Source organism: Hylobates moloch, unplaced genomic scaffold (genome assembly GCF_009828535.3).
Source record: "Hylobates moloch isolate HMO894 unplaced genomic scaffold, HMol_V3 SCAFFOLD_1, whole genome shotgun sequence".
In the NCBI taxonomy this organism is placed as follows: domain Eukaryota; kingdom Metazoa; phylum Chordata; class Mammalia; order Primates; family Hylobatidae; genus Hylobates; species Hylobates moloch.
The window spans coordinates 144154476-144175793 of NW_026652276.1; the positions used below are offsets into that span (position 1 = coordinate 144154476).

Sequence of the window (21318 nt, forward strand, 5' to 3'; positions counted from 1 at the left end):
TAGTTACTCTTAACCTGGGGCTGTGGTTGAAGCCAGTGATTCTAGGCCCACATTTCCTCTTTGAAAACTAGAAACTCCTCCATCAGGGCAAGACTCCCAAAGAGCTGCAGCCTCCACCCGTCCCGGGTTCAAGTGATTCTCCTGCCTCAGCCTCCTGAGTAACTGGGATTACAGGCACCCACTACCATGCCTGGCTAATTTTTGTATTTTTAGTAGAGACAGAGTTTCGCCATGTTGGCTAGGCTGGTTTCAAAATCCTGACCTCAGGTAATCCTCCCACCTCGGCCTCCCAAAGCGTTAGGATTACAGGCGTGAACCACTGAGCCCGGCCTAGTTCCAGAATATTCTTATCACACCAAAAAGAAACTGTAGCCATTAAGCAGTCACTCTGCTCTCCCCCCCAGTAACCACTAATTATTGGCCTTCTGTCTCTATGGATTTGCCAACTCTGGATATTTCATATGGAAACATAACAATGTTTTTTTTTTGTGTCTGGGTTATTTGACTTAGCCTAATGTTGTCAAGGTTCATTGATGTTATAGCATGTATCAGTACTTCATTCCTTTTGATATCGGAATAATATTCCATTGAATGTATTTACCAGATTTTGTTCGTCCATTCATCAGTTGATGGACATTTGGGTTCTTTCCACCTTTGACTGTTGTGAATAACATTGCTATGAACATTGGTCTACAACTTTTTGTGTGAGCACCTGTTTTCACTTCTTTTGGATCTATATCTAGGATTGGAATTACTGGATCATATGATAATTCTGTTTAAATTTTTGAGAAATAGAACAGCTACCAAACTGTTTTCCACCATGGCTTTGCCATTTTACAGTTCCACCAGCAATGTCTGAGGGTTCCAATTTCTCCATACTCTTTCCAACACTAGTTATTTCCCATCAAAAAAAAATATTATTGTAGCTATCACAGTGGATGTGAAGTGGTGTCTTACTGTGTTTTAAGATTTTTTATAGTACTGATTTTGTATGTGTCTGGACTCAGATTTTTATATTAATGTTCTTAAGCCTGCCATATTGCAAAGCTACATGAAAAACCAGCTATACAAAATTCCCAGTAAAAGAATGGTGTAAATCTTCTTTTCCTTCTCGGCCCCTGCTATAGCTAAATATCGTGACTCTGTAATCTGTAGTATGTTTAAGCCACTTGCAGACAATTTGTGGCAAATTAGAGATGATATCTGATGCCTCTGTCCTTCTTTCTAATTTCTCTTTTTTAGGTTTTAGGGTTTCCTTTGGGCCACCCAAAATGTTTTTTAAATACTTTGGATAAGAGCTAAACCACCTGCCACTGGGGACTTCCATACTCTCAGCTCCCTTGTCATCTGATGGCATTTTGACTATCTCGAGGCCAAGTGACTTGCTGTCCATGATGAGTGATGAGAAGAACCTTGGTGTGTCCCAAAAATTGGTATCACCCTCAAGGAGCACAAGTAGCTGCTCTTCCAAGCAAGGAAGTCGACAGGTAAAGTTTAACGCTTGCAAATTTTAGCCATCAAGTTTGCTGGTTAAAATGCATACATTTACTTGGGAAATCCTACTTCTCAGTTTAAGAGCATTTACTTTTGGTTATCTCTTGACTGTATGAGGAGAGTAAATTCTGTATCATTTTAATAATGTGTGCCTACCAGGTGGGAAGAACTGCATTTGGTTCTTCGTATAATTTTATTTAATTCTTGCAACTGTCCCCCAATGTAGATATTAACATCTCCATTTTCCCCATGAGGAAGCTGACTCAGACTGACCAGGTTACTTGCCCAAGGACACACAGCTAATAAGGAGCAAAGACAGAACCAAAGCTCAGTCTGTTTGGCTTCAGAGCCCACACTTTCCTTTATATCCTGCTAAGCAAAACAAAAAAAAACAATCAATCATTTTTCCGGTAATTATAATATCCACCCCAACTTTCTTCCCTTCATCAAACCTTTTATGGCAGCTTGTAACCACAGATTGCCCTGTTAGTAGCTTCGAGTCTCACCTGCTTTATATCTGTAATGGATGAGGTAACCTAATCTACAGAAAAATGGTCCAAAGAAATTAAGTAGGAGGAAGAAAGAACTGAAACAAAGGACTGAATAATTAACTGCTAAATAACTGTCGAGTAATTATATATTGTTTCTTCGTTTCCTTTCTAATAAATCTTTGTTGGCAGAATTTGCTGGTTTTAGATCAGTGGCAGTAAAGGCACATTAATCATTGTAATTCTTCACCCAGTAGTTAGGTGGAGAGAGAATGAGCTGTCAGAAAGCTGAATTTATGACCAAAGTGGTCTCTGAGCCTTTTCAGCACCTGCTGCCTCTGTTGGCATTTCCTTTTCCTCATGGGAAGTGCTGGCCTGAGAAATCACCCAGAGTCTTTGGTTCCAGAATTGGAAGCAGCAATTAAGCAACTCCCACCTCAGTCACATCTACACATTTATGACACATCATCAGGGATCTGTCCAACTGAGCGTTGCCTGGGATAAGGAGCTTTGCCACCCATGAATCTGTGATTCCAGGAAATTAGATTTTGCCACAGGCCTGACATTTGGGAAGCCCTCCAGGATCTCCCCTGAGGGGTTAAGAAGGAGAATTTTGTCAGCACTGTCATCGGTTCCTTCTGGGATTAAAAAAAAAAAAAAAGAAAAGACTAAAATTAGTCATTGGCTAATGCATCATGGCTCCCTGGAGTTCTGTTTTCATGAGGGTCACTGTGCTTGTCCTCTTTGTCAGCTTTCCACAGGAGTATTTTTCTCCCTAAGCCAAAACTCTGGTTGGGATTAAAACAGCATGTGGTATATCCCCTACCTGCGCCATCTTCCTTACACCCAGGGATTGTTATGTCCTTCTTTGATAAAGGAGGAGAACATGATTCATTTAAGTAGCAGGTGGTGATCACACTATAGGAATTGGAACAGTACAATGAAATTCTCAGATCAAATACTACATAAACTTTTTTCAGTGTATTATTTGGAATTGATTTGGTTTTCACAAAGCTTTTTTGGAAGTTACATAATGAAGGGTAAGAGGAATGTGCTTGATGCCTCAACTTTTTTCTGACTTGGAATGCTTGGTCAATCAGTCACTCATTCATCAAATGGTCATCTTTTATATTTAGGGTCTCCTGCTTTAATATGCATATAATGTGGCTTTATAAATGGAGACACTTATATTTCCTCTGTGGCAGAGAAGGTGGAGAATTTATTAAGTTTATTTCAACTTCAGCCTGAAGTTAGTTATAAAGCCCATGTTTGATTTCCAGAGGTCATTTTCTTGGTCCATCTGCTTTCTCATCCTTCTGTCAAAGAAAGGTGTTCTGTCCCAGGGTATGCTTAGTGTTTCCATCCACATGGTCCACCTTGGCCCCCCATACCCAATCTGCCTTCGCAAACTGGCCCAAGATTGTGCTTCAGTCTTTAAAGGTGCTGCAGAGGTGCAGGAACCTTTGAAGCTCCCTTCACTTAGGGCACACAGCCATCTCCGATGGTCTGTCGGTTGCTAAATATAAGGATGACACTGTGTTTCCAGTCACGTCACTGAAGAGTACCAGTTAAACACTTAAAACTTCAAGATTTACATAGTAAGAAATTTAATTAGAGGAATATGAAAATACAACTAAAGATAATCTGTGCAAATACCTACGTGTATTTCAAACACCAGTTTAAAGTCATTTTCAAATTGCTCTCTTTCTTTCATCTGGAGGGGATACATCTGATGTTGATTTTATTGGTCATTTTTCTTAGTGCTAGTTTTTCTCATGTGCTTTGGAATTGCAGCTTAGAGCTTCATCTAGAGATTGTTTCCCATGTGTTCTTTCTCTGCGCTCACCCTCACCCATCTAGGGATTTGCTGTTGCCAACTTCCTACCTCCCAGGACCCCAGTGCAGAGTCAAGTCTAATATTTGCAGCAAGGGCCTTCTGTTCCATAATGATGATGGACCCAGCACCAGGCCCCAGACAGCATAGCCCAGCGCCTGACTGTGAGGCTGTGTCTCCCTTCTCACCTCTCCCTGGGCAAGCAGATCTTTAAAGCTCTTTGTGGTGTGGGGGCTTCCCCCTCCACAGTTTCAGATTTCCAGCAGTGAGCCTGGCTCAGGTCCCAGCCTTTTCCTGATGACATTTTTCTCCTTATTAGCCCACAGAAACAGGCTAATGGACACCTCTGTCTACAGTATACTTTACATTTCTATTTGGTTCTGATCCATGGAGGTACTTAATCTTTTTTTGCCACATTATTCTTTTTTTTTTTCAGATTTGTTGAGGTAATAAATGACAAATGAAAGTTGTATATATTTATGGTGTATAATGTGATGTTTTGATACATGTACGCATTAGGAAGTGATTACCCATTATCAAGCTAATATACCCATCACCCCCCATAGTTATTTGTGTGTGTGTGTGTGTGTGTGTGTGTGTGTGTGTGTGTGTGGTAAGAACATTTGAGATCTACTTTTATAGCCAATTTCAAGTAAATAATGCAGTATTATTAACTACAGTCGCCATGGTGTTACATTAGATCTCCAGAACTTGCCAGACCCACCCTGGTAACTACCATTCTATCCTCTGTTTCTGTAAGTTTGACTTTTTAAAATTCCACATGTAAGTGAAATCATGCAGTATTTTTCTTTCTGTGCTTGGTTTATTTCACTTAACATAATGTCCTCCAGTTCATCCATGTGACTGCAAATGACAAGATTTCTTTCTTTTTTAAGGCTGAATAGTAGTCCACTGCATAAATATATGTACCACATTTTCTTTGGAAATATTTAATCTTGTTTTTTTTATCACACAGACACAAAAGAGCCCTACATTTTTGTAACTTTGTATATTTTTGCCATATTTGGAGTGAGAGTAGCAATAGGGAAGGGGCACTAAATGCAAGAACTTAAAACACCATCTTAGCTGGAAGACATGGTTTTTTAAGGTCATTTTTACTTAAATTCCAATCCAGTATTTCCAGGTGACCTTGAGAATATCTGTACTCCAGCCACACTAGTTTTCTTTCACTTTCTGGAGCTGAATTTTCTCTTGTCCTTGTTTCTTGAACTGAACTTAAACTTGAACCTGGTCTTCCTATCTCAGACCTATTCATATAAAATCTCAAGGAGCTATGTGTTTATGTATAGATACTCTCCTACCTATATACCTATGTTAAAAGAGCTTGCTTCCTTGAAGGAGAAAATGATTGAGACCTAGGTGTTTTCATTTTTACACCTGACCTAAGACAAAATGTACAACTTAGGGCCATGAAAACCCTAGGAGGAGGGTTCTATCATCTTTTAACTTAAATACTGGGGCTCCTGAGATTTTAAAAACAATAAGCCTCACTTTGCCAGTATGAAAACAACCGGTCAATAAAATCTCTTCAAGATAATTTGAGGAGAAAGGTATGCATAGTGATTAGAACGTTAACTCTCCAATCTTGGGTCCACCCATTAATTGGTTCTGTGACCTTACACTCTCCAAATCTCAGTTTTTTCATCAATAAAATTGGAATAATAATAGTTCTTTTCTCATAGCATTGTGGTAAGGATGAAAAATAGGCAGGGTCAGACTCAGGATAGGTGCTGAGTAAATATAAACGTATGTTTTTATCATTATAATTAACATTAATTTGACCTTCAATTCTTATCTGTGAAAGTCCTGAATGCTCATAGTGAATAGTTCTAGCTTTTTTTCTCCCAGGAACTTTTACAATATCATACATGTATCCACTCATACCTTTTTAGTGTTGTACAAAACCCACTAAAATATACACTGTGTATGTGAATATATACTTCTAAAATAAAAAATGCCTTACTCTACACATTAACAAAATGCTTTTGTGAAGAATACAATAGAATGTTTAATAATTGGGCTACATTTGACATCTTTAGGCATAACCTATACCTAAAACAAGTGAAAAACGTTGATGAATTCTTACCCCATCCTGCTAAGCCTTGCCCTTGCTTGGGTGGTAAATGATTTTCCCCTCTCACCCACTATGCCAGCATCTATCTCTTGGTAGTAGCTGCTCAGAGCATTGTGTTAAGAAGGACTTTGCAGCTGAGTCTGCATTCAGGGGAAAGATTGCGGTGTTTTTAGCTGTGACTTCTGGGCATAAGGCAGGGAGAGCACAGCATGGACACTGTGTTTGTCACCCCTTAGTGATAGAGAAGAGTTAAAATCAAGAGCTCTCTGTTGCAATCTTTATATTGTGTTATTGGATGAACTTCAGGCAAGTGTAGGTTGTCTCAGTTCTCCATTCATAAAATGGAGGAAAACTCAACTCCTGCTTTTTCCCGTGGAATGCGGTAAGAGAAAATTGAGTGTTTTCAGTGGCTAAAAGACATTGAAAGTCTTTGGGGAAAAGTCCTCTGTAAATTTAAGAAACTGGTATAATTACAGATGAGCGGCCTTTACTTTGGCCAGTTCTGGAAGCAGAACTCACATGACCTTATTTCAAAAACCGTGACACTCTTCAGAATTGGTTCTTTTTGAAGTAGATCACTTCAGATATCATGTCTTCACCATAGAAGAATGTACTTTTCTTGTAGGAACTAAAGGGACCCTGCTTATTAAAAAAATAGGTTGTTGGTCCCTCCTGACTGTCTTAATAATACCCTATTATTGTAGAGTTCTAAGTGGATCTTCAATGTTCTTCCTCATCCCAGGTTTTGGCTCCACTATTCCTTTAGCTAGAATGATCATATGAAACCCTGCTGCCCTTTTGAATTATGTCATTTCCTTAGCAAGAATTTTTATTTATTGCTTTAAGCTTTTAAAATGATTTTTATAAAAATAAGATTTGCTCACTGTTAATCATTTACAAAGTTAATGTGAATTGCTATGCTTTAATTAACTTGTGTTTAAATGGCTGCTGATAGGTCAAATAAAATGCCTGAAAATGACCGTGGTTTGTGCAGGTCATTGGTGTCATTGTCAAATGGTTTCCTTGCAGTCCTGGGGATGAAAGGCTGATTAGAGTTGATTCATGAGAGACAAGGAACAGAGGAATAGAACAGCCCAGTTCTGCCAGGCCCCTTGACAGGATTTGAGAGAAGCCTTCACAAATGTTCTGATTTGGAACCCTGAGCTTGGCTAATACCATGTTTAACACTGCCATCGTCTCTCCTCTTTCAGTTGCTTCATTGGTTAAAAAAAGTATATGGTTGTTTAAGTACTGGGTCCTGTTTATACATCTTTTTATTTCTCACAGCACCTAGGACAGGGCTTTGCATGTAGAAGATACAAATCGTCGGACTGAATTTATTGAAAACCAGTGACAAATATCCTTCTATTGGGGCAGGTGAGAGCGTATGGCCAGGTATACATGGAGAACATGTGGGAGCAAAAAGCCTACAGATTCTTAGGCTCTTCCACTCCAGTGACAGTTGTGAGGATCTATAATAAAATGAAGAAGGGCTTCCCCATTGATTTTATTCTGGCAAATGATGGCATCCATAAATGTTCTTCTATACCTGTGGTCTGTGAAGGAACTACTCTATTGAACGTCTGGAACAAAAGTAAAGACACTGTCTCTAGAAACTGATGCTTGTTCTCATCGGTTTTGGTTTTTGCCTGCTGGATAACCTTGCCATGTTTGTTTTTTTTTTTTTTTTAACACATTCTTGGTCTAAGCTTTTTAGCTGTGAAATTTGGATAATTTTGCTTACTTTTGAGAACTAAATGAAACAGTAAATAAGAAGCATCTAGACTAGCATATGGGAAACATTCAGTAAGTGTAGATTAAATTAATGAATGAATAAACATGCAGTTCCTTAGTAGAAAGATTACCATTCACAAAGTCTTGTAGATACATTAAGTGGGTTAAGGAATATCTAAGTGGGAGTGAGAATTGCTATTTTAAAATGTGTAAAATATGAGTAATTGCAATTTCCTCTTGTCTTTTTCCCACTGTCCCGTTACATTTCCTTCCTAGAATTTTCAAAGTAACACATTCCAGAGGCCAGATTAGCTTGATAAAGATGACTGAGTATGCTTTGTCTTTATCAAAAGAGTCCTATAGCCTTGAGTTTTATTTCTTCAGCCAATATCTATTGAGAGCCCGTTATTAAAAGGCCCTGAGCAGGGATATACGAAGCTATGAAGGACAGGACAGCTGAACAGTTCATCATAAGTAAGAAATCAACTCTGATTGGAAAGAGTATGAGTTGTAAAGAGAGCACAGCCTCTATTCAGTTTTAAAGTGTATTGTTAGCATTTGGCATAGAAGTTAGCAATCGAGAGTAAATCCTGTCAAAATAATTGACAAGTGCTTCACTCATGATTGCAGGGGTTTTGAAAGGGAGAGATCTATTGCTGGGTAAGTTTCCATGCAATTATGCAATTCACTCTTGTCACCCTGCTGTTTCTGGGCTGAACTACAGTGGCTTGAACTCTCCCAGGGTCACCCGATGAGAGCTTATTTATGCAGGGTATTAGATTATGCCGCACTCCAGAGAGCCCAGCCTGGCTGGGCTCAGGGCCAGAACTCATAAAACAGGTGAGTGGAATGGGGAAGAATTTGCCAAGGAGGGAAAAGTGAATTAACACTTTAATGTCCAGATGTTTATCATTTCAGCTGTCTGGGTATTGAAAATGCTTAGTCCCATTTCTTTCTTTCTTTTTTTGTTTTTTTTTTTTGTTTGTTTTTGAGATGGAGTCTCACTCTGTTGCCCAGGCTGAAGTGCAGTGCCGCAATCTTGGCTCACTGCAACCTCTGCCTCCTGGGTTCAAGCGATTCTCCTGCCTCAGCCTCCTGAGTAGCTGGGACTACAGGTGTGCACCTGTAGTACCACCATGCCCTCAAGTGATCCACCCTCTTTGGCCTGCCAAATTGCTGGGATTACAAGTGTGAGCCATCGCACCTGGCCCGGTTTATTTCTTTTAATTTCATAATGTCTTTAGAGATACTAAGATTTATCATCTCTAAATTTATTTCAGTATTCAGTATAGGCTGAATAAACACCACAGGAAAGTCCAGTCAAGGAGGAGGGACCTTGGAAACATCGTGGTTGTCTCACACTGTTCTATGATGATCATAGAAGAGGAGAGGCAGCGAGCATGAACTCTGGAGCCAGATGGCCAGTGTTTGAATCTCCGGCTGTTTATAAGCTGTTTGATCTTGGACAAAGTTAATACCCTCTCTCAGCCTTGTTTTCTTATTAGGTGTAGGTTGCTTAGTTTGAAAAGAGCCTGTAGTAGGAAGTGCTATGTAAGTGTTTGACAAATAAACATTCGCCTTTTGTGAGCAGGGGAGTCCTGGGAGCCCTTAAGCAATGTCACAGCTGCTTCCCTGCTTCATCTTTTCAGCTGGGAGGCGGGTGGCACAGTGCAGGGGCAGGCAGCTTGGCTTGTGTCTAGGCTGCTCTCAGAGGAAGACTCAGCATGGGACACTCGAAGTGAAAACTCTCTGATAGCGTCTTCACAGCTCATAATATCCTTTCATGCTACCCTTTGGAGTCTCAACACAACTCAGTGAGGTCTGTAATGTTTCCCCCACCGTGGAAAGGAAATATAGCCCAAAGATATTAACTGATTTGTTCAGAGTCCCATGGCTAATAAATGGTAGGTGACCAGGCAACCAACTAATTTGGAGAGCACTGGGTTTCTTTAGATGCTAGAAGGCTTCTTCAGAAGTTAATTCAAGTTCCATGCCTTATGTACAAATGGTTGTTATTTAAACAAGCCTCCATCAGCTCACATCTTTATGAATGCAGGGCCAAGAAGAACGTGGATGATTGAAGTAGCCTTAGGATCCCTGTTTGCCTGGAGCTGTTTTGTTTGTTTGTTTTCTAGTGGACCCAACTGAGAAAAAAAATTAACTATATATTTTTTATAGTTTTCTAGATTCTCATTTTCTGGGTCTTTTACTTCTCCTCCTTACTGCTGACCTTTTAGCCACCCCTATGGTTATAACATACCTCAGAGGCAGGAAGGCTGAAGAAATAAGACTGAGTTCTCAATATATTTCCATGCTGAGTAAGTCTTATAAGACACAAACAAACATTTGATATCAGAAGAGGTTAAAGTATCAGCTCAAACGACATATTTGAGTTGTCAGGACTTCTTTGTTCCTCTCCACATCCACAAATGACAGACTGTCAGCTGCATTCCATACTCTGAAGATCACAAGAAACTGAACTCTTAAAACACTTCTGGAATGTTGCTGAACTGTCTGTATTGTTCTGCAATTCTGGAATAATAATCACAGCAAATATATTTGGGTGAGATTTAGAAATATTACTTTGATGAAAACTGCATGGGATGCCTTAAGAAAATAAATATATTTATTCATGGTTGGCAGTGGCCACATTTAAGATACAAGAAGACAGAACCCTGGCCCAGATGCTCCGGTTGAGAGCACAGCTACGAAGTAATGGAATGTTCTCAAGAAGCTACTGATGCAAATGTGAACTGAACTGACCGATTCAACAGCTCTTTCCTGGGGAGGGGAACATCTACTTCAGTAATTTGATAATATTAAAATACTAAAGGTCCAGAAGTGACAGTGCAAGAAGTAGGACAGAGGCACAACAGAAGACTTCCCTAGTGTCATCTGACATCCCTCTAAAACCTACACCCTGGCCCTACCGTCGAGTTTAGCTGTGTTTTCCACTGCATCTGTACACAAGCCCACGTCACCATCTAAATCACCTCCTCTCTGTTCCTACTTCAGGTGAATCACATTCCTGGCACATCTTGGTCCAGTGGTCCCTGGTACCCTGTGTAGTGAGCTGAATCATCAAAAGACATGTTCACTTCCTACTTATTAAACTAAAAACTTTCTGCACAGCAAAAGGAAAAACAGTGAACAGACAACCTGCAAAACAGGAGAAAATATTTGCAAACTATGCTTCCAACAGGGAACTAATATCCAGAATATACAAGGAACTCAAACAGCTCAACCACAAAAACAAAAAACAAATAATCTCATTAAAAAACAAGCAAAGGACATGAATAGACATTTTTCAAAAGAAGACATACAAGTGGCCAACAGGTATATGAAAAAATGTTCGACATAATCATCAGGGAAATGCAAATCAAAACCACAATGAGATATCATCTTATATCAGTCAAATGACTATTAATACAAAGACAACAATATGTTGGTAAGGATGCAGAAGAAAGGGAACTCTTTCACACTGTCGATGGGAATGTAAATTAGTACAGCCTCATCAGAAAACAGTCTGGAGATTTCCCAAAGAACTAAAGAACTACCATATGATCTACTGGGTATCTAACCAAAGGAAAAGAAATAAATATATCTAAAAGGTACCTGCACTTATATGTTTATTGCATCAGTATTTACAATATCAAAGATATAAAATTAACCTGTTTCCATCAACGACTGAATGGATAACAAAAATATATACGCACAATGGAATACTGTTGAGCCATCAAAAAGAGTGAAATCATGTATTTTGCAGCAACATGGATGGAACTGGACCAGGTCATTATCTTAAGTGAAATAAGCCAGGCACAGAAAGACAAATATCACATGTTCTCGTGAGTGCTAAAAAATGTATTCAGGTGGACATAGAGAGTGGAATGATCTAGATAATGGAGACTCAGCGGGTGAGGGTGGGGGAGGGAAGAGGAGGAGAAATTAGGTAATGGACACAATGTACATGGTGATGGATACCCTAAAAGCCCTGACTTGACCACTATGCAAACTGTGTATGTAAGAAAATTGCACAGGTACCCTATAAATACATACACTGTTTTAAAAGAAAAAGATGTGTCCACATCCTAATGCTGGAACCTGTGAATGTTACCACATTTGGAAAAAGGACCTTTACAGATGTAATTAATTTAAGGATTTGAGATGAGGAGGGCATCTCAGATTATCCAGGTGGGCCCTAAATTCACTGACAAATGTCCTTATAAGAAACATGTTGTGGAGAAGACAGAGGAAAAGGTGATGTGATGGTGGAGGCAGAGATTGGAGTGATGCAGCTACAAGCCAAGGTATGCCATGGAATGCTGGCAGCCACCAGAGGGAGAGGCAAGGAATGAATCCCCCTGAGATCCTCCAGAGGGAGCGTGGACCTGCCGACACTTTGATTTTGGACCTCTGGCCTCCAGAACGGCTAGAGAATAAATATCTGTTTATTTAAGCCACCAAAGTTTGTGACTGCTCATCAAGTTGGCCTCAAGAATCTAAGACACCCTGCTGCTTACTGTGTGTCATTTTTTCTGGGAGTCCCAGCTCAGGTGGATCTAGGCCTTGGAGATTATGCCTGTCTGAGCTCCTGCAGCAGGTTTGTGTGAATCTGCCATTTGACATTTACAAATTTTCAACCTTGTGGTATCCCTTTTATTAACATTTGTAATGTATGTTAGCTTCTTGAGATCTAGCACTTGATTTTACATCTTTGTATCTCTAGTTCCTGATAATGAGCTTTGGACCTTTGAGCAGGGACCACCTATTAAAGAGAAGCTCCGTTACAAACTGGACTATAACATACCTGGCACTAAAGTCATTCCTTCTTTGATTTGTAAAGTTCTCTGAGATCTTAACATTGTTACTAGGTTCTCATTATGAGAACCAGTTATTGTTTAGCACTGTGAAAATAATTCACTTCTGATTTGGATCAAGATAAAGAAGAGTTTATTGTGCTAAACTTCTGCCACCTACTCCTGTGATTCTAAGTCATGCATGTGTTGATTAGTCAGAATGTATCTCTGCTTTGATTGCAAATTTCAATTATGTCTGAAAAAATAGTTTTGAGCACTCTGTAAGAGAGAACACTGTTCTCAGCTGGTGCTGTCCAGCAAAGCAGTGGGTCTCCTTGAAGAGTCATGAATGCCCTGTAGTTGGCATACAACAGTATTATATCTGAGTGCAGAGTCTGTGATTCTCTTCTGTGCTCAGACACCAAAGGGCAGGGCTCTCTGACATGTCACTGAAAGTTTTTTTTTAAATTAAAAGATAATAAAGGTAAAATATTAAAACAGTCCTGGGTGATATAAAAAGGAAAAATGTCTCACCTCAGGCCCCAGTCCCATTCACACAGGAGCCTGTTTTGGAGTTTTTCTCCCCCTCATACAAGGTATGTGCTCATGAGTTGGAGTCAAAAGACCTGGGTCCTGGTCCTCAAAAGCCCCTCACTCATTTTTTGCGGCCCCAAACAAATCACTCAGCGTAGATTCCTCATCTCTAAATGGAAGAGCTGGGTAAATGACTTCCTCATTCTCTGTCACACTCTGAGACTTAAATATTCCATGATGGTACAGGAAAGCCAATCATTATGGTATACTTTGAAGGAAAGAGAAAAACCCAGATGAGACCCTTGAGTCACTTGGGTGGACAGAGCTATCTTGTCTTTATTGACTAAGCCACAAGTATATGGAGGGCAGAAACATGCCCCTGGAACAAAAGACAGACTTGTTCTGCTGGGGAGAGAGTAGGGGGGTGAGAGGCAGGACTGGTAGGGGAGGGTCAGTAGGTGGCCCTGGATGGACTCAGCTGAGTGCTAGTGTGCTTCTAGGTGATCTTGTCCACAGTGGACACTCAGCTGCGACGTTCTGCGTGGGATCTCCAGACTCAGTCTGCAAATGGGTTCTGCCTCTTAATAGTTTGTGATCTTGCACAAACTAATTTGGAGCTTCAGTTTTCTCATCTGTAAAATGAGGATAATAATACTTTCATTATAGAATCACCAGAAGGTACATAATATTAAAAAAAAGTAGTTGTCACTTTTATAACTATAATTACTACCACAATAGCAACTATAAAAACCCCATCACCACCCCAGTGGGCTGCATGGCCAGAGAGGAATGACATTTATGGGCTGGGTGTTTTCATCTTTAATAGTCTAAGAGACCCTGCTTACCGAACAGAGCATTAGGAGGAGAGAAAAATGCATAGAAGATGCTGTTTGTAGCTTTAAGGGGCTTGATACAATTAGGGGAATATTTAACAAATATTAATGGCTTCCCAATATATCTGAGGGGCCTAAAAACATGCCAAAGTAATTGTAGCCATAAATGCTGAGTGAGTGATCAACAGCGTGGAAATAGTCATATGTGCATTGAAGTGTTTTTATTAATGCTATTTTAATTATAAATCCATCTGTGGCCAATACAGTTGGAAAGTGTTTTTCTCTTTGGAAACTCAGGATGGGAATGATCTCAGGTGGAGCCACTGACAGAGCTGGCAGCCCACAGGATTTTATCTCCTTGTTGTCAGTAACAGCTGCTGGCAAGGACTGATTTTCCTTCCCTTTCTCAAGGGTTCACCACAAAGACTGCATGAATATTCTCCCATTATCTAGGTAATGAAGGCACCAGTGTTTTTGGTCTGTGGCTAGCCAAGTAATAAGACTTGAAACATTCTGGGGCCTGAATCATCTGGATATTCACTTCCCTAGCCCTGGCGTGAGGTTGGAGAGCTACATCTCTGTGTGAAGGGAAAGAAGGGATGGTGATGGTGGCGGGTGGTGACTGCTTCTCCCATGTAGTCATCAGAACCCAAGTGGGAGCTTCATTGCTCAGTCTCCTGTTTTCTTTAATCTTCTCACTTAGATCCCAAAGTCAGGGATTGTACCTGAGGTTATAGAGCTAATGCAAATGCTGCTGTTTAGTATGACAAGAGTTTATGATAGAAGATTTAGAAAGGATCTCATAGCTCACTTGTTCTAAACTCCCTGCCAGTCTTGGAATCTTCTCTGTGGTGCCTCTGCCAGATGACCACCAGCCTCTGATGGAACACTCCAGAGACTTTCATAGATCAGCCATGTTTTTGTCATTTTTCACAGCACTCATTAGATAGTAAGACAACCCATCCTTTAGGCAGAGCTGGAATCCAGGGCCTTGTAGTTCCCATCCATTAGTCCTGGTTTTGCCTTCAGAGTCTGTCAAGTCAAATCCCAATTTTTCGAGACAGCCTGGTCTCCTGGAATGTGGCTACTCAAGTTGGGCTTATGGTCCAGCAGCAGTGATAGCCTCATCTGTGCAGGTGCAGAATCTCAGGCCTCCCCCAGACCTACTGAACTTAAATCTGCATTTTTAACAAGATCTCCAAGTGATTGACATGCAAATTACAGTTTGAGAAGCACGGAGTGAGAGCTCATACACTACCTTTCTCCCAGCTAATTTTTTCTTTTCTTATAAATTGCCATTGCTATCAGGCCTGCTGGTGCTAAACAAACAAACAAAACATAGCTGAGAAACATTTAACAAGAAACAACAACTACAGCTCTCAGTGATTGAAATGTGAGTACAGTTTTGGTCTAGCATCAGTTAACGCTGTCATTCTGTTAATTGAAAATCTATTGATAAGTATTGTCAATGTTCATAGAACAATCATAAAACATAATATTAATGATCGTTAGTCTTTCTTAGCAGTCTGTGGAAGATCCTGAATGCCTTTAAAATCATTAAAGACAGATTAAATTACATGATTTAGGGCTGGGTATTGCCTTGTGATTTTTAAAAAAACTGATAAACAGATTGAGTAACCAGGACACCCGTTTTCCAACCATGCCTGATAGAGGCAACCACAAAACTTTCTTCCCCAACACTCTTCAGCTGCAAGAAGAATAAGTTTTAATCGTTTTCTATTTCTGACATCACTGCAAGGGTAGTGACTGAGGATTCAGCATTTGAAAGGTGCCTGTGGAAACAGCTGTGCTGGAGGGAAGTGCTTTCAATTCGTGCACTCAGCAATATGGAAATTAACTTGGCCAGCGCATGAGCATGAATAAATGCTTAGCTGCCTTTGCAATCACAAAGCAGCTTTCTATCTTTGGCACTTTTCAGACATTCAGTAAAACAGACTAAATTTAATGCCAGATGACAGCGCCAGACTATCTTCAGTGAAACTCAAGCAAAAACCTTAAGAAGCCACATCCCCCAACCGCTCCCATGTTTCTCTCTCCACCTGGTATTCATGGTGACCTTTAAGCTTGACACCCCACAGGATGAGACATCAGTGCAGCCGTGTTGGGCTAAGTCAGCAGGGCCTTGATTTCCCCAAGGGCCCAAGTCTACCCTGTACTGTGTCTCAGGATATGCAGCTCAAGGTGTGTACCCTACTCTTGGGGTCACCAGGAGACACTCCTAAGTCCTGGTTCCTTTAGCCAAGAGAAACCAACATCCCTCTTGTTTTCTGTCCTGAGTGCCAACTCACTCTAATCCAGCACACATTATTAAAGTCCCATGTCCTGAAGGTTCTGGGGGACTCTTTTGATACCCTCCTTGCTTTGCAGACTCATTCAGTAAATATTTATTTTGGCCCGTATTTCCCAGGTAGTAGGATTGTAATAAATAAGACACAGTCCCTGTCCTCATGGAACCCATGTTCTAGCTAGGGAGGCTGACAGTGCAAGGTGACTGTCATCCAGGGAGGAGGTTTGGGCCTAAATGAGAATTTACCTGGCTAAGAGGTAGATGGGGCAGGCTTTCCAAATATGAAAAAAATGAATGGGGAAGACTTGGCAGCCTTAAAATGCACAGGCTAATTTCCCTTCTCTGTTTGGCGGGACTACAGGATAGGGAAAACAGTAGCTATCTCTGAGCAGGGTTGAAGACCTTACTTGCCTCCATCCATACTGCACTGTTTCTTAACTCCTTCCAATTGTCTCAACGTCTTGGCCCACCACTATTCCTCTACCCAATGGGATTTACTCTTTTTTCTTCATCAGAATTTACATATTTAAACTACAGTAAAAATGCAGTATGCTATAATATGTGACAGAATGGTTAAAAATATAAGTTCTGCAGTCAGGTGGCTTCATCACTTGGTTTTGTAACATCAGGGAAGTTATTTAATTCTCTCTTCCTCAGTTTCCACATGCAAAAAAATAAAGAATACTAATAAATCCGATCTCAAAGGTTGCGCAGGAATTAAACATGATCATGTAAGTATGGTATTTAGCACATTATCTGACATAGAAGATGCTTAAGTGTTAGCTATTGTAGTTGCTCTATTCTTTCAACATATTTATTAATACCTACTATGCACTATTTTAAGTAGTGAACAAGACAGAAAAGGTTCCTGCTTTCATAGAGCTAGAAAGTGTTCTCCAATTATTTTATATTATTGTTGCTTATATTGTTATGTTTATGTATTATTTCAGCCGACCCCACTGGATAGTATTTCCTGAGGCACTATTCTTTTGTGTTTTAAATGGCATGCTGTACAGAATTGTCGATACAGCTTAATATCTCTTTGTAGGCCAGCTACTCAGTGCCATTTACTTGGTTTGAGAACTTATTTTCTTGGTTTGAGACCCCAACAATGAATAAACCAGGAGAAATCTCTTAGTTCCTACTAAATATATACTTAGTACTTTACTAGGATTCTAAGCAAGTTGAAAAGATGGTCACTGTGATAGTTTGGGAAAAAAAGACCAAAGCACTGGAGATAAAAATGAAAGGGAAGAAAAAAAAACCTTAGAAGTTAATTAATTGCTAAATTATTTGGTAATGGACAGTAATAATAATGTAATTTACAGGAATATGTGACCGATGTGGTTTGGATAATTTAGAAATTTCATGGAAGGAGGTGGAAACCAAACTAAAACCCTGAAGAGGTCACACGGTTGGAAAAGATGAAGAGAAGATTCTGGGAGGCCAAAATATAAGTAAATCGCCAAAGTGGAAATAAAGACAACCATTTTGTCATCCTTATTTTTATATTGCATGAAGGACAGGACACAATGAGGCCCCATAAATGGTTGTTGACTTTAGTACAAGTGAGGAATTAATGGAATGGATGAGAGCTGAGGTTAGGATGGTGGCTGGGCAATAGAGAGGAAGGGAAGTAGAAAATACACACTTTGAAGATGGAAACAACAGGACTTACTTACAAGAAAATATTAAAGCCTTTACAATTTTCAAAGTGATTTCACATACGCTGTGTCCTGGGCTAGTATTCTTTCTCACAACAGCACACAGAATTTGTACCAAGTTCATTAGTGGTTCTTACCCTGTCATCCACGTAACCAATGTCCTCTTATTATGACCAGTATTTTAGTGATTGCTTTACTCTCCTCCAAAATTTACTCTCCTATAAATTTGTATATATATAAAATTTATATATGTAAATATTTATATTATGTATATGATTTAGATATTAAAAATTACATATATATATAATTTTGTTTGAGAGACAGGATCTTACCCTTTCACCCAGGCTGGAGAGTGTAGTGGTGTGCTCATAGCACTCTGTAGCCTTACACTCCTGGGCTCAAGTGTTCCTCCTGCTTCAGCCTCCCAAAATCCTGGGATTATAGGCATGAGCCACTATGTCCAAATGATATTCATTATTAATGTAACCTACTTGAATACATAATTTTGAAAATGTCAGCATCATGCTTTACTGTAATATAAAGGAAAATTCAAAGAATGTGGTTAATGTTATTATTTTTTTATTATACTTTAGGTTTTAGGGTACATGTACACAATGTGCAGGTTTGTTACATATGTATCCATGTGCCATGTTGATTTCCTGCACCCATTAACTCGTCATTTAGCATTAGGTATATCTCCTTATGCTGTCCCTCCCCCCTCCCCCCACCCCACAACAGTCCCCGGAGTGTGATGTTCCCCTTCCTGTGTCCATGAGTTCTCATTGTTCAATTCCCACCTATGAGTGAGAACATGCGGTGTTTGGTTTTTTGTCCTTGTGATAGTTTACTGGAATGTGGTTAATGTTAAAACATATATTTCAATATGTAAAAGTCCAGGCATGACTACACCAGAAGACATAATGAAGTGATCAGATATACCTATACATAGAAAGTGACAACTGCAAATGGAGAGGATACAGGTGTGCTATATTCATAACTCAAATAGCATGGCCTTCAGCAACGTCGTTCTCTGAAATAGTGGGAGACACTTGGTAAAGTTCCAAAAAGAACAAAATACAGTCTTCCTCAGTTACTCAGCACTTATATCGCAAGAGTGTATAAAAACCATGCAAAAATACTTTGATATATGTGTGAAACAGAGTTTGGTTCCATGCTCAAGTGATTTTAAGCACATTTCACCTACAGAAATGGCTAATGGCACTTTGGGAAGTCTTTGGGGTGTGGGACGGTGTTTTCATTGTGCAAGACCGAGGCATTGTGGGACATCTAACATTCCTGGCTCCCAGCCATTCCATGCCAGAGGCATCTTCCTATCATTGTCACAACCAAAAGTGGCTCCAGGATTCCACAGTGTCCCGAGGGGGCATTTGCAACCTCACTGAGAACCACTAGGCTGGATGTTGGCCTCACGACTCATGGACGGTAACAGGGAAGTTGGCGATGAGGCAGGGAGCAGATTTGGATGTCCAGTCCAGAAAAGGAGTTGGTTGCACTGCTTTTTTAGTCAAGGAGAGTCTTCACTTTCTTAAATATTTCAAACCCGGCTTTTCCAACCTGGTAACAGTTTCAAGTTCTGACCCCAGGTGGAAGATAAAATGAAGAAAACACAATATTTTGTAGGAAAAAAAAATGCAACTCCTTTTTTTGTTTATTTATGTTAAGGGCCAACAGATGTGCTTTAATTCCCTGCCCTCCTTGGTGGCTCACTGATAGGAATGCACTCTGTCTCAGGAGGAGGAACAATCCAGTTCTAACAGGAATTTTTGAAATAGTTCTGAGATTTAATTCTTGTTTTCCTTTAAACTTACAGGTATGATCTTATCTGCTTTTTTTTCAGTTTTGTAAAGGATGCAATAACGTCTGATTCCTCTTGGTATTTGCATTGTGCACAATCAAATGTTTTGAGCAGATGTGTATGATTGTTTAGTATTAGTGCTCTGCAGGTTGCTTCTGCCTGGGAGTCTTAAACAAATCAAAAGGGCTTGATCTACTTAGAGTACTTTCCAGAGGATTTTAAGTCTTGGATTTTTATTTAACAATGACGACACCCACACCCCCTTCTTTCACAATTGTGGATGCATTGTATCTAATTTGTAAATAGTCATTTGGCTCAAAGATACTGGGCATATTTCAAATGCACGCTAATTTATGGTATTCCAAGAAGATAAATCTGTTTGCAGACTTATTCCAAGACTAAGTTTATTCATTTGCCAATCAGATGCATACTATTCATAGGACAGCAGGTTAGGCATTGTGGGGAAATCAGAAATACTCTGGACCCTTTATGCCCTCAAGGAGCCTGCTGTCCAGCAGGGATGATAAAACTGTATGTACATATTATCATAAGTAAGTGGTGAACCTCTAGAAAAGTAAGATGGAGTACTTATGGAGTCTCTAGGGATGAAATGGTATTTTCCACTGAAGGAGGTGAAATTTGAGGTGGAATTTTTAACCTGACAACCTTAAAGGTTCATTAAGATTTAGACAGGTAAAATGTGTTAAATGTTGTGAAATGGCTTTCTGAGCTAAAATAAATTCAAGTAAGATTTTTTTTTTTTTTGGTGTTTTTAAGTAATAGGAAATCTGACTTCCCATCACTTAGTAGTATGCATTTATTGTCTGAGTGTAATTAAGTGACTTGGAATAATTGTTATGAAGAAATCTGATTCAACATTGCTACCTTCCTTAAAAAAAAATCCTCTAATTTAAAAGCTGGATCTTTTTTCGAAGCTTTGCTTTTTTCCATTGAAGAAGTCTCTTTCACAACTCCAGATCTTGGGATACCACTGTGATATTTTAAAACTCTGGAATGTACCTTTAATTGGATTCACAGTAAAGTGCCATCAGATAGAAGGCAGACCCATCACGATCATTATGTAAAGAATTCAGTTGCTAAGGTAGGAAAGGGTTCTCATTACCAGGTGGGTCCTACGTATTGAACTTCAGGACAACAAGAAACTGAGCCAGAGCCACTCAGGACCCTGTGTGGTTTCTGTGCCCTCCCTATTAGACCACTTGTGTCCCAGGACTTGAATCTAACTGCCTTCTGCTCCCTGGTGCTGGTTCAGAGTCACTGTCCATCTCCCAGTGCCCTTGGCTTCTGCCTGTACCACTTGCCTGTGGGCTGGAGATTTGACTCAGAGCAAGTTAGTCCAGGTGAAATCTTGGCTGAAGTGTCATGCTTGTCAAAACTTAATTACTCTGTATTGGAAATGTTTTCTGTCGGGTTTGGCTGGCAGTTACTGAGTATATGTATAAATGTATAAATTTATCAAGGCGTACTCTTAAGATTCGTGCATTTCATGTATATTATTCCAATAAAAATGTAAAAATAATAATAATAAATTCTCCCAGTCACTGAAGTATTGCCACTTTTGGTTTATCTTGGGGTGATTAGCAATGATGTATTCATTTTTAAGTATTTAAAAGTAAATTTTCAGAACTTTTAGTGTTTTTCTTTTTTATTTCTTTTAAAATTCTTTTTCAATTAGTTGAAATAACTTAAATAGCCAATAGT

At 39.6% G+C, this 21318-nt stretch overlaps 1 protein-coding gene across 4 annotated transcripts in view; it reads left to right on the forward strand.

Annotated features, from left to right (window-relative positions):
- OSBPL3 (oxysterol binding protein like 3) overlaps nucleotides 1–21318 on the forward strand; it is a 189109-nt gene that overhangs the window by 86265 nt on the left and 81526 nt on the right. For all 4 annotated transcript variants that reach the window (XM_032759091.2, XM_032759126.2, XM_032759116.2 and 1 more), the window contains exon 3: nucleotides 1243–1487. In XM_032759091.2, the coding sequence (XP_032614982.1) occupies nucleotides 1392–1487 (96 nt within the window). In that variant the 5' untranslated portion in view covers nucleotides 1243–1391. The remainder of the gene's footprint in view (nucleotides 1–1242; nucleotides 1488–21318) is intronic.